Here is a 13201-nt window from a genome sequence, read left to right as displayed (position 1 = left end):
AAAAATTATGACAATATTGCTCCAAAACCTTCACCCTCAAATATATTTTTTCCTACGACTGCTTTGGAAAGTCTTCTTCGTAGCTTACTCAATTCCAAAACTAAGTATTGTATATTGCTCATACTGTGTATGTTCCTAGTATCAAAATCATGATAACATTGTGAAAGAGCCTTCATTAATTAGTTTCAATATGAAATAAAAGATTAAATTGATTCCTCGAAAATTGTTCTTTGAATTACAAATGATGATTGAAATATATTTCTCAAAAGAGTAAGAAAATGATCAACGAATACTTCCTCTGTAAATTCTACTAGGATAACTTTTCTTTTTGTTGGCCTCAAAGTTACTGAAATGAATAAACAAGTTGAAAATTTGTAATTCAGTAAGATTCTTGAGCTATAAGACATTGATGAGGAAAAATTAAAAAATACTCTAGAACTCCAGAGAGGTACCTTTGTCGTCATACTCAATTGTAAAGTTTTGGATAATTCATTTTTTTTTGGTTGGTTTTGATATTTGTCAATTGAAATCGTACTCCTAGACAAAAAGTATATATTTCAAGAGATTTATCAGACAGTCATAATTTTATATTTATATTATTATTGAATTCGAATTTGATAACAAAATTGTTAAAAAAATATTTCTTCAAGAGCATTCAATCAATTCAAGAAATGAATTCAGACGATTCCAAAGGTTCGATATTGAAAATAATAAACCACAATATATGAGAAATGAGCCAGTTATTTATTGCGTGACACGTAAATACTTGATTCCACAGGATTAAACCTGAATATATTAGTTCTTATAAGTTCAGTAACGAAATAACTCAAGCAATTTCACTCCACCTTATCCCCCTCATATTCTAAACACCAACCGATCCAATATAAATAGCGAAGTTTCAAAACTTCAGTTATAACGTTACTACCAACGAGAACACCCCACCAAACCTGAACAAACAAACCGACTCCCCCCACCACAACATCGTCCATTATTCTTACGAGCTCTTCGTCCTCCCAACTCCCCCACCCCTGCTTAACCGGTGGAGAATTAGAATTAAGTTCGTCCGAAAGTTCCTAGGCGGGACAATCCTGAACGTCCTGCTAACCCAGCAGTCCTGCGGCGATACACATGGCGTTTCGCTGCTGACGTCGGTCTCGCAACGGGGCCACCACCAGCCGAGTCGAATAAAACGCTACGACTCCGAAAGACTTAGTGCCAAAGTTGGTAATTAGATTTGGTCTGGTGCCGTAAAGTATAATGAAATCCGGCAGCATGTAAATTGTGTATATTTCATCCGTGACAATTACCGTCGTGCCCGGAATGCTTATTTATATTTTGGAGGTATTAAAGAAGGACCTTTTCGTCTTAATCTTCGATATAATGCGCTTATCTCGAAGCTGCAGTTCTGATTCTTGAAATAAGATACTAGGGATTCATCAAAGCAAGTAGCTTGACATTTTAACCAACTTCTTCTTTCTGTGTCGTCTTCTACCGAAGGTTGGCGACCATCATGTGATAGGTTTCTCTGATATGTGCCGCGTGAAATATAGTTGGAGCGTCTGGTATTTGGAACCACTCACACAAGTTTTTCGTCCAGGATTGTTTCTTTCTGCCCAATCCTCTTCTTCCTTCTATCTTTCCCTCCATGATAAGTTGCAATAGACCATATTTGCCATCACGAAACACATGACCCAGGTAGGATGCTTTCCTTTTCTTAACAGTTGTAAGCAACTCTAGATCTTTATTCATTCTTCTCAGTAGGTCCGCATTGGTCATCCTTTTAGTCCGTGGTATTCTTAGTATGCGTCTATATAGCTACATTTCAAAGGCCTCTATTTTTCTTATCGTTGTCAGCTTTAACTTCCACCCTTCCACACCATAAAGCAATATAGAGAGCACGTAGCATTTCGTGGCTTTCCATCGGGTACCAATGGTTAGGTTTCGGTTACTCAAGAGCTTTCTCATTTTTATGAACGTTGCAATCTCAATTCTGATATTATTCTCTGAATCAGGGTCCCATCCATCATTTATTGTGTATCCTAAATACTTAGTGCTGTACTCTCTCGATGGATTCAGTTCCTATCTGCAGATTGATATTTTGGATATTCTTCTTGCTAATCACCATGAATTTGGTTTTCATTCTGTTGATCTTGAGTCCAAAATGGTAACTTATTGTAGTTATTCTATTGAGCATCATCTGTAAGTCTTCAGTACTATCCGCGAGCAAGACAGTATCATCTGCTAAACGTAGAGTACTGATTGGTACCCCATAAATTTTGATGCCTTTATTATGTTCCTCCAGTGCCTCCAAACCAACTACTCGACTTGAAAATCATGCTTGTCACAAATTACATACTTGAGTTTGGCTTGACTTGATTTTACATATTTATTGATTCACTTGATATCAAGCTACTTGGTACTACTCGAGCTTGATATGCACGCGTCGCACGGCATATATTTCTGCAATCTCGTGCGCGCTAGGACTAAATAAGGAGATTCCTCGAGCACCGAGAGACTGAAGCTTTCGCCAGTGTGACTTTAGTAGTTGTTTTCTCACATTTCTATAAAATCTATTGATAGATTTTGGTAGTTTCAGAATTATTTTTCCAAACTTGGCCAAAATAGTCAAGGATTTTTATCAACGCCAGCATCTTCAGCTTCTGTTGAATGACAATTTTCCAGAGCTGCACTTACAGTTACAAAACCCGCAACAGGTCAGACGACAAATCTTTAAGATGCCTCATGTGTCTTAGATCCTGGATGGAAAATCATAAAATCAAACTAAGCCTGCCAACCCAGCAGTCCTGCGGCGATACACATGGCGTTTCGCTACTGACGTCGGTCTCGCTACAGGGCCAACACCAGCCGAGTTGAATGAAAGACTTAGTGCCAAAGTTGGTAATTAGATTTGGTCTGGTGCCGTAAAGTATAATGAAATTCGGCAGCATGTAAATTGTGTATATTTCATCCATGACAATTACCGTCGTGCCCGGAATGCTTATTTATATTTTGGATATATTAAAGACGGGCCTTTTCGTCTTAATCTTCGATATAATGCGCTTATCGCGAAGCTGCAGATATGATTCTTGGAATGGAAGATACTAGGGATTCATCAAGCCGAGTAGCTTGACATTTTATCCAACTACTTGACTTGAAAATCATGCTCGTGACAAAATACATACTTGACCTTGCCTTGCTACTTGATATTTCTTGAGCTTGATATGTACGCATCGCACAGCATATATTTCTGCAATCTCTTGCGCCCTCAGACTAAATAAGGGGATTTCCCGAGCGCCGAGAGACTGAAGTAACCACCAGTTTGACTTTATTAGTAGTTTTGTCACATTTCTCTGAAATCTGTTGTTAGATTTTGGTAGTTTCAGAAATATCTTTCTATACTTGGCCGAAATGACCGGGGATTTTTATCAACGCCAGCATCTTCAGTTCTTGTTGAAAGACAATTTTCCAGAGCTGCTATTACAGTTACAAAAACTCGCAATAGGTTATGCAACAAATCTTTAAGATGCGAAGCTGCAGATCTCTTTCTTGGAATGAGATACTAAAGATTCATCAAACCAAGTAGGTTGACATTTTAACCAACAACTTGACTTGAAAATCATGCTCGTTAAAAATCACATACTTGAGCATGACTGGACTTGATTTTAAACATTTATTGCTTGACTTGATATCAAGCTACTTGGTATTACTTGAGCTTAATATGCACGCTTCTCATGGCATATATTTCTGCAAACTCGTGTGCGCTCAAACTAAATAAGGGAAACCTCGAGCGCTGAGACTGAAGCTTTCGCCAGTGTGACTTTATTAGTAGTTTTCTCACATTTCTATGAAATCTATTGATAGATTTTAGTAGTTTCAGAAACATCTTTCCTAACTTGGCCAAAATGGCCAAGGATTTTATCAACGCCAGCATCTTCAGCTCCTGTTGAAAGACAATTTTCCAGAGCTGCTCTTACAGTTACAACAACCCGGAATAGGTTAGGCGACAAATTTTTAAGATACCTCATGCATCTTAGACCCTGGATGGAAAATTATAAAATCAAACTAAGCCTGCTAAGCCAGCAGTCCTGCAGTGATACACATGGCGTTTCGCTGCTGACGTCGGTCTCGCTACGGGGCCACCACCAGCCGAGTCAAATAAAACGCTACGACTCCGAAAGACTTAGTGCCAAAGTTGGTAATTAGATTTGGTCTAGTGCAGTAAAGTATAATGAAATCCGGCAGCATGTGAATTGTGTATATTTCATCCGTGACAATTACCGTCGTGCCCGGAATGCTTATTTATAATTTGGAGGTATTAAAGACGGGCCTTTTCGTCTTTATCTTCGATATAATGCTGAATAAGGAGATTCCTCGAGCGTCGAGAGACTAAAGCATTCGCCAGTGTGACTTTATTAGTAGTTTTCTCACATTTCTATGAAATCTTTTGGTGAATTTCGGTAGTTTCAGAAATATATTTCCAAATTTGGCCAAAATGGCCAAGGATTTTTATCAACGCCAGTATTTTTGCAAGGTTCCTTCTCATTTCATCATTTTTTCATTGATGTGACACTATACAATAAAACTGCCAAATATTAAGTAGCTTGATATGATTCAAGTACTTGATAAATAAATACTTGTCTTGACTTGAGATTGAAACTTGACTGTATCTCATAGGGATTCAGCTACTGGGCTTGATACATCAAAAGGTAAAAACCAGCTAACAGCGGGACCAAACTGCTCTTCATCATAATTCAAAAACTCAATCAATACTATAAAAGGAACTTGGAGTAGCAGAGTCTGAATTCTGAGGAAAAGATCTGAATATACCCACATAGGAAGTACCATTTTCAGTTTTGTTTAAGCAACATCTTTCAATTCTACATTGATGAGGTGTCACTTCGTTGAAAATATATCATAAATTTAGACCAACTTAAAAAAAATAACATCGTGGCATGCAGATAATTTTTCAATTCAGGAAAAAGTACCTCCTCGAGCGGAATCCGAACTTGCACCTTCGAATCACTACTCCTGTGCTCTACCAATTGAACTATCTAGGAAGTATGCATATGCATATGCGGTTGGATCTTTCAACTTCCTCGTTATTTCAGTTGGTAGAGCACTGAACTAGTGATTCGAAGATGGCGGATTCGAGTCCCGCTCGAGAAGGTACTTTTTCCGGAATTGAAGAATTGTCTGCATATCACGATGTTATTTTTCTGTAATTAATTCACAGACGTTATAACACCACTATTATAAATTTGAGAATAGGTCAATTGAAAATATTTCAAAGGATACTAGAATGGTTCAGTCATTTATAAATAACCCATAATATGACAATGCCGAACTATGATTTTAATTTTATTACATTATCATCAAAATATATCTGAATATTTCCCTCCGGTCAAAAATTCTATGTATATGGAGAACAATTATCGAAAATTACCGCGGATATTTCCCTCCTGTCAAAAATTATATGTATCTGGAGAACAATTATCGAAAATTACAGTGATAATTGCATTGTAGGAAGCGGAACGGCACTGCGATAATTGTTCTGTTCATAGATGCTTAGTTTCTATGCATCTTACACAGTTCGAATCTATGGCAATTCCATTTTAAATCAGTTTGACAGGTAATGTAACAGTTTATTCGGGAAATATTCCCCCGAATTACACTCTTGCATCAAAATGACCGGATAATTTCGCATTCCAGCGTGTTTTCTTTGAAAAACTGCATTCGGTCATTTTCATTTTTGGAGAAAGAGCCCTCCACCTTCGGTGTCGGGCTCTTTCTCCAAAAATGAACATGAACTCATGCAGTTTTTATGACAACACTCTGTCATGCAAAATTATCGGTAATTTTGATGCACTTGTGAAATTACCTACGATAATTCCACAAATTATCATAACCTCCGACACGCTTACAGATTCAACTGAATCGAGCTTGCATTCCACTCGATCAACTGCATGTTGCACAGTTTTTTTTTTCTCGCCGCAAATAGCGAAGCTAGAGATGAGAAACGACTAATTAAGCGAGTGACAAGAAGCGACAAACAATGTCGGAAACGTCAAACACAATTTAGCTTGTTTTCCATTACTGACATCCTGCTCCTAATGTTGCAGGTTTTGCGCGGTAACAGCAGCGATGCCTGCGAGACACGTGACCCCTGTCAACATGGCGGCATCTGCATCTCCACAGACTCGGGACCGATCTGCGAATGCCGCAATCCGGACTACGAGGGGGAATTTTGCGAGAAAGGTGAGTGTTATAGTTGGAAATAGGACATAGATATTAGCGTAGTTGAACGAAATCTCTGGCCTATTTGTGGATGTGTTTGGTCGGTGAACCTCTTTAATTGATCTCCAATCGAGATTGTTTCGATCCGAATTGTATTATTCCGATATAATTGATGAATTTATCGCATCATCAATTATTATGATTATATAATTCATGGTCTGATGAACCAATGAAATTCGTGAAATTCCCATATTTACGGCGATTGATAAGGGAGTGTGGTATTAGGGGGTTCAAACCCTCCCCAAAATGTAAAGGAGTCACCATTTATATACCTATATTTATAAAATAACTGTGGACCAACCTTCGCGCAGCCGCATTCAATAATCTGCCACAGTAAAGAAATGTAATATTTTCGTTTACGAGCATTATTATTCAGCAGAGCTCGTTACATTCTACGTTATAGATATATTTGTTGGTTAATTAGATAATTATAAAAAAATTGAGTGATTGCGGCCTCAGTGGGGTCTGTGAAGAAGGAAGGTGTGATTATATTCACTTCGAAGGCCGTTGGTAGAGAATGTGAAAAGAGAAATAGTTTTGAATTGAAGAAGAAATTACGCTGAAAAATTATTAGAACTTCAGGCGCAAAATGTATCTATATATATATCCATTTGAATACAGGGTGTATCTGAATTACACCGATAAAATGTAAGGGGTGATTCTGTAATGAAAATTAAGGTGGGTATCTGGTATAAATTTTGTTCAAAAACCTCCCCTCGGAAAGCTACACCCCTCCGAAGATTATATTGTTATTGAGGTAAGGTTACCTTGGTAAATATTATTTGTCAATAAAACTTTTTTTCAACCTTGAAGAATGCTTAGGAGGAAGCCTTAAAAAGTTTTTTTTGTTACAACTTTTTTTTAAATGGAAATTCTACGATTGAAAAAACATGGCTGAAAAGACCAATTTATTCACTAACATTATTATTTCCACAAGTTTTTCTTGAGAACTAGCATTTACGAGAAAAACATTTCAAATTATGATTCTAATCGGCTAAGACTTTCAAAACTGAAACAATAATGAACATAAACCTATCGAATATCGACAATACAATTACAATATTCATTGAATTTTCTTTTGGTAATCTTCGGAGGGATATAACTTTTCCGGGGGGAGGTTTTTCAAGAAATGTTATACCAAATACCCACCTTAATTTGATCACAGAATCACTCCATACATTTTTTTTGGTGTTATTCAGATACACCGACGGAACGAACTTTAATTTGTTTGAAGTTGAAATGAGTATTCAATTTTTCGTTTCTTATAATAATTATTGTCAAGAAATCGAATGAGAAGGTCCGAGAAGGAAATGATTGCTACTTCTTTAATATATTCAGTAGATTGGGATCTTATTTTCCGCGCTTTCGACATTTCGACTCCTTCACTCCTCTGCTTCTGCATTGAAAAAAAAATCTAGTGAAAAAACCCTCCTGTCCATAATTTGAAAGCATCGAGTTCGGTGCATTAAATTCAGATCAAATAACTGAACTTCGGCCATAAATAATCTAGTTAAGGGTGGAACGGAAGTGGGGTAAATCATGATATTGAAAAATCATGATATTGAAAAATAATACAGAAATATTTTCGGACTGAACTACAGGCTGTTCCTGAACAGGACGAAAAAACGATAACTAGGAGATTCGTCAGAAAATAAAAATGAACCCGCAAACGCTTTGTTTTAGAGATATGGGGTGTTAACGTTTAATTAATACCAGGTTTTTTTTCTCATAGCGTCTGAACTCCAGAAGATATCCTCGAAGATACACGTGATTCACTAATTTCGATTGAAAATCAACTGGGTGATTTTTTTTGGAACTGTGACCGCTTTTTTTCTACTTTGTTTCGGTAGACTCTCAGTTTTGTCATTTGTGTTACAGATTTTAATTGGAAAATTTTCTCGAAACTCTGAGGAAAATCCAAATCATCATAAATATCCAGATAATTTTTTTCCGTGGAAGTTTTGATAGATGTTCCAAAAAAAATATGAGCGATGGTGTTGAGGTCATTGTTTTCGATTGCATTATAGAAGAAGCGAATAATGCCTGCAGAAACTATTATAGATACCAACCAGTTATATCGAAAACGTTGTATGAAAAGGAATACTTGGCCATTGGTCAACACAAAAAATCTTCCATGGTCTCACAGCTCAAGAAAAAGTAGGCCCTAAAATTAAATATAGATATGAGCATATTTCACCATTTCACTGCGTTCTTGAAGCAGCATTCCAGAGGATACATAGAAACGAAGTGTATGATATTAACAAGAGCATAGTTGGAATGCTTTGTAGATTCCAGTCCGGATGAGCAATATTGTTTCATTATGAGAGATAGGTTGAAAATTCTGAGAGTTAATTGTAAATATTTCAATTTTCAAGAGAATGAACATTTTTTAATTTAATCAGTAGATTGACGTCATCCTACGCTTATTGCTATGGGTTGAATAATAACGTTCTTTAAATGGAATTGAAACGTAAAATTTTCATTTTTGTGAAAATAAAATTCATAAACGACCTTCTCTTTGATACTGATAAATTTATAGACAATACTCATTTTTGGAATTATATGGTCGAGCGATATTATTCATCGGATATTGTCCTTTCGGAAGGATAGACGTCTTTATCAATGATAAATCAACTCCTTCTACAATATTTTGACGTTCTCCAGCGATAAATTTCAATGTAAAATAATTTGATACATATATTCTGATAAAGAAGTGTTTTCACTAGCCCTAGGACTATATCGAACGTAATAAATCAGTTCGTTAACCAATAGCTCTAATTGAATTGTTGAACATGCACCATTGATTTCGTAATTGATATGCAATTTGATAATTGCTCATAGGAGCTATCTAGCAAAATATCGGAATTTCACTGATTTCAAATCTTTTTCTGTCAACGAACTTTTCGTTTGGAATGGTTGGACATTATTTACAGATATATCAAATTTTAAATCAAAATTCATTTATGAATATACAGGGTGGCCATTTGAAAACGAAACAGACGAGATTACAGACGAAATAAAGTTTTTCGATAGAAATGCTCGGACAGGTCGATTTCTGTTTCGAGGGGGACAACTTAAGATGTAGGTTACGGACGCATAGCGCTTCAACCCTTGCTGCTACAACCCCCAGCCCCAATTTTTGAATAGGGAAGATGGGGTGAGTGATACCTCAATTTAAAGGTATTTTTATACTGATTTCAGCACAGTAATTGTTTTTTCATTTTATGCATTAGTTCTCGAAATATTCATGCGTTAGTTAGTTCCATGTTTCGTTTTTTATTAGCCACGGACCCGGTTTCTTGAAACTTTGACACTAATTCCAAAACATACTTCCTATTAACATGTTTATCTAAATGATACTTAGTTAAGAATATTTCGAGAACTAATGCATAAAATGAAAAAACAATTACTGTGCTGAAATCAGTATAAAAATACCTCTCAAATGAGGTATCACTCACTCCATCTTCCCTATTCAAAATTTGGGGGCGAGGGTTGTAGTAGCAAGGGTTGAAGCGCTATGCGTCCGTAACCTACATCTTAAGTTGTCTCCCTCGAAACAGAAATCGACCTGTCCGAGCATTTCTATCGAAAAACTTTATTTCGTCTGTAATCTCGTCTGTTTGGTTTTCAAATGGCCACCCTGTATATTTTCATCGAATTATTTTGTACTTTGTTCTTCTCAGAATATTAAGTAATTAGATAATTAGCTCTATCAATTAGCAATAGAAAGTTGGAAACGCCAGTATTATTATTTGCGATGAGGAAGCCTTGATTATAAAACGCTAAAATAGAATGGATGATGGGTGCAATCTTTTTTTAACGCTAATGTAATAAAGGCCTTTCGCTTAATAGTTACACAGTTACAGTTTTGTTTTTAATGAACTTGGAAAAATATTTCCTTCTTATTTTTCCAGAATTATACTGTTCCCTACAGAACAAACAGCTCAAAACGCGTACAATAAATATAATTGAATATATAATACACATATTTGTATTCCCATCCTTTGATAATATCGAATTTTTATCATTTCATTCGAATACACCAAGTTTGATCTCACTAAATTATTCGCATTGTTGTGTCGAATCGATAGAATTTCAGTGGTTCACTGTGAAATATTTTTCATTATATTGAAAATTCCTGAAAATGAATTATGACTGTAATGCTTTCGCTCTGCGATATTCCCTATAGCATACATAATAAAAAAATCACTTCAGCCAGTTGCAATGGAAGAGTCTCTACATTTTAATCCTCTTAATGCAATATTGTTGACAGAGAAGAATGGGGAATAACATTGGATTTGCGGAGCCATTCCGGATAGACTTAACTATATCTCCATTGTAAAAATTTTAGTGAGCTATAAGGGGACAGAATTCTCGGTTTCTGTTGATGGTCAACTACACCTGAAATTGCGACATTACATGGACAATTTTTGATTCACAGGGTTTACTTTATTGGAACGTTGTGAAACTCTTGACAACTTGAAGACAAAACATCTCAACGGTTTTATAATCAAACATCAAAATAATTCAATTATTTGTGTTAAACATGGAGAAAAGTTTTGGAAATAAAACAGACAGAAGGCCCAGAAGCCAATGGAAGATCGTGACATATGGAGTTGGGCAAGTTACCGTATTGAGACCTATACTTTTTCTTATTAATAAATGATTTACTAAAAATCAATCAGTGTGAGAATGCAGTTTGCTTTACCAATTATGCGATATCAAACAAGATCATGAGATGAACTGAAGAAGAAGGCACAAACAAAATTTTAAAGGTGAAAAAATGGTTCAAAAATAATACTTTCCCTTAATTTCGATTAAATTAAGTATATGGTCTTCAGTTCTCACATATAAAATCTGCCGGAGATGAAAAATTTGTAAGTTGACACTAACTTCGATTATAGAGACAAAAAATGTCAAGTACGTATTTAGGAATCAACATCTAAGCACATAAACAACCTCGTCGCTAAGATAAGGGGACTCTGGTAACAATCTGTCCACACAAATTTCGGAAAATAGTCACCTCATCTTGTGTTATAACAATTTAATGAATAGAATTATCTTTGTCACTAAATTTGAAATCCATTTTTTGTCCCCAATTAGAGTATATTTTACTTTTAGTAGAATTATACATTCTACCTGATGGAAAAAATTCCGAACTCGTTGAAACTTCTAGAGGTTGTTGAGGGTGCTGTGGGATGACTCTGTCAAGTTATCCAATACGAAGACCTTGTGCTAACTTGAGAAGGGCCGAAGAACCTCAACATTCTCGGCCTTTTTTTGGTTTTTTGCTCATAACTTCTAACCTAATGAGTTTTCTACCAAAACGTTCATTTTTAAATGTGTAGAACATCAAATTCTCTACAATTTTGTATTCTGAAACTTTATCGTGAACCCAATATCAATTGAGATACAGACCATACAGTCGATCAAAATAATATTCCAGTAGACAAAGCAAAAAAAGGGGGGCTGTTGGAAAAATTTCCGAACTTGATGGAACTTCTACAGGTTGTTCGGGGGTATTGTGGGATGACTCTGTCAAGTTATCTAACACAAGGACTCTGTGCTAACTTGACGAGGACCGAAGAATCCCAACTTTTTTGGAATTTTTTTCGGTTTTTTGCTCAACTTGCAACTTAATTGAATTAGGTTAAATCAATAAATAATAACCAAGAGTTAATTAAAAATAATGATTGTATAAAACCGAAGAGTCCGAAAATGTTAGGGTTTTCGACCCTCCTCAAGTTAGCACAGGGTCCTCGTGTTGGTTAACTCGACAGAGTCATCCCAACAACCCCCCCTCGAACAACCTGTAGAAGTTCCATCAAGTTCGGAATTATTTTTTCCAGCAGCCTTCTTTTTTTTGCTTTGTCTACTGGAATATTATTTTGATCGACTGTATCTCAATTGATATTGGGTTCACGAAAAAGTTTGAGAATACTATGAAAAATATTCAGCAATACTAAAACGAGTAGTGGAATTATCTAAGAAAATTTCTGACAAGGACTTCGGAAAAAAAGACCAAAGCAACTTGGAATTTAATCAATAACGTGACGAAAAAAAGAAGTGCTACTGATGATACTCTGTTTGAATCGTTCCCTGGAAAAGATTAAAAAAAGCTATTAGATGAAATGAATAAATTCTTCCTGAAAACTAATGTATTGAACAACCATAAGAACACTGATGTTGCAGAAAACATAAATTATTGCGATTCAAGCATTTTTCTGAATCCAGTTACAGAGAAAGAAATGTACCATTACATAATTCAACTTAAAAATAATAAATCGACAGGATGTGACGAGATACCTGTTGATCTACTGAAAAAATGTGCACCGATATTGACGTTACCCTTAACACATATTATAGATCAAATGTTTCGATATGGAAAATATCCACAAGCCCTCAAAGAAGTTTGGGTTAAACCGATTTACAAGAAAGGAGAAAAAAACAATTTTGATAACTACCGACCAATATCTCTACTCTCAAATGTTAATAAAATTTTCGAAAGAATAATTTTTGATAGAGTAATGCAGTTCTTTGAGAAGAAAAAAATATTGGTGGAACAACAATGTGGATTTAGAAAGGGAAAATCGACCATAGATGCATTATATCGAGTTCTAAACTCTTTAATAAAATCTTTGAATAAAAATCAGATAACAGCGACGCTTTTCTTGGACTTGACCAAAGCGTTCGATACAGTGAATCACAACATCTTACTGCAAAAAATGGAAAGATATGGTATAACATCAAAACTATTTCAATCATACTTAACAGGGAGAATACAGAGAACAATTGGAAAAGGGAAAAATGGGAAACAAATAATATCAAATGCCTTGCATGTAGATAGAGGAGTCCCCCAAGGATCTATCTTAGGTCCCCTACTTTATATAATATACGCAAATGACTT

At 35.7% G+C, this 13201-nt stretch overlaps 1 protein-coding gene across 5 annotated transcripts in view; it reads left to right on the top strand.

Moving 5' to 3' along the window:
* Positions 1-13201, top strand: part of LOC123674423 (neurexin-3) — a 238420-nt gene that overhangs the window by 78209 nt on the left and 147010 nt on the right. For all 5 annotated transcript variants that reach the window (XR_006746660.1, XR_006746662.1, XR_006746661.1 and 2 more), the window contains exon 3: positions 6120-6255. Coding sequence is in view for 2 of the 5 variants with exons in the window: in XM_045609283.1 (XP_045465239.1) it covers positions 6120-6255 (136 nt within the window). In the remaining 3 variants the exon portion in view is untranslated. The remainder of the gene's footprint in view (positions 1-6119; positions 6256-13201) is intronic.

Source organism: Harmonia axyridis, chromosome 1 (assembly GCF_914767665.1).
Source record: "Harmonia axyridis chromosome 1, icHarAxyr1.1, whole genome shotgun sequence".
In the NCBI taxonomy this organism is placed as follows: Eukaryota; Metazoa; Arthropoda; class Insecta; order Coleoptera; family Coccinellidae; genus Harmonia; species Harmonia axyridis.
This window is presented reverse-complemented; position numbering and strand designations above follow the sequence as displayed.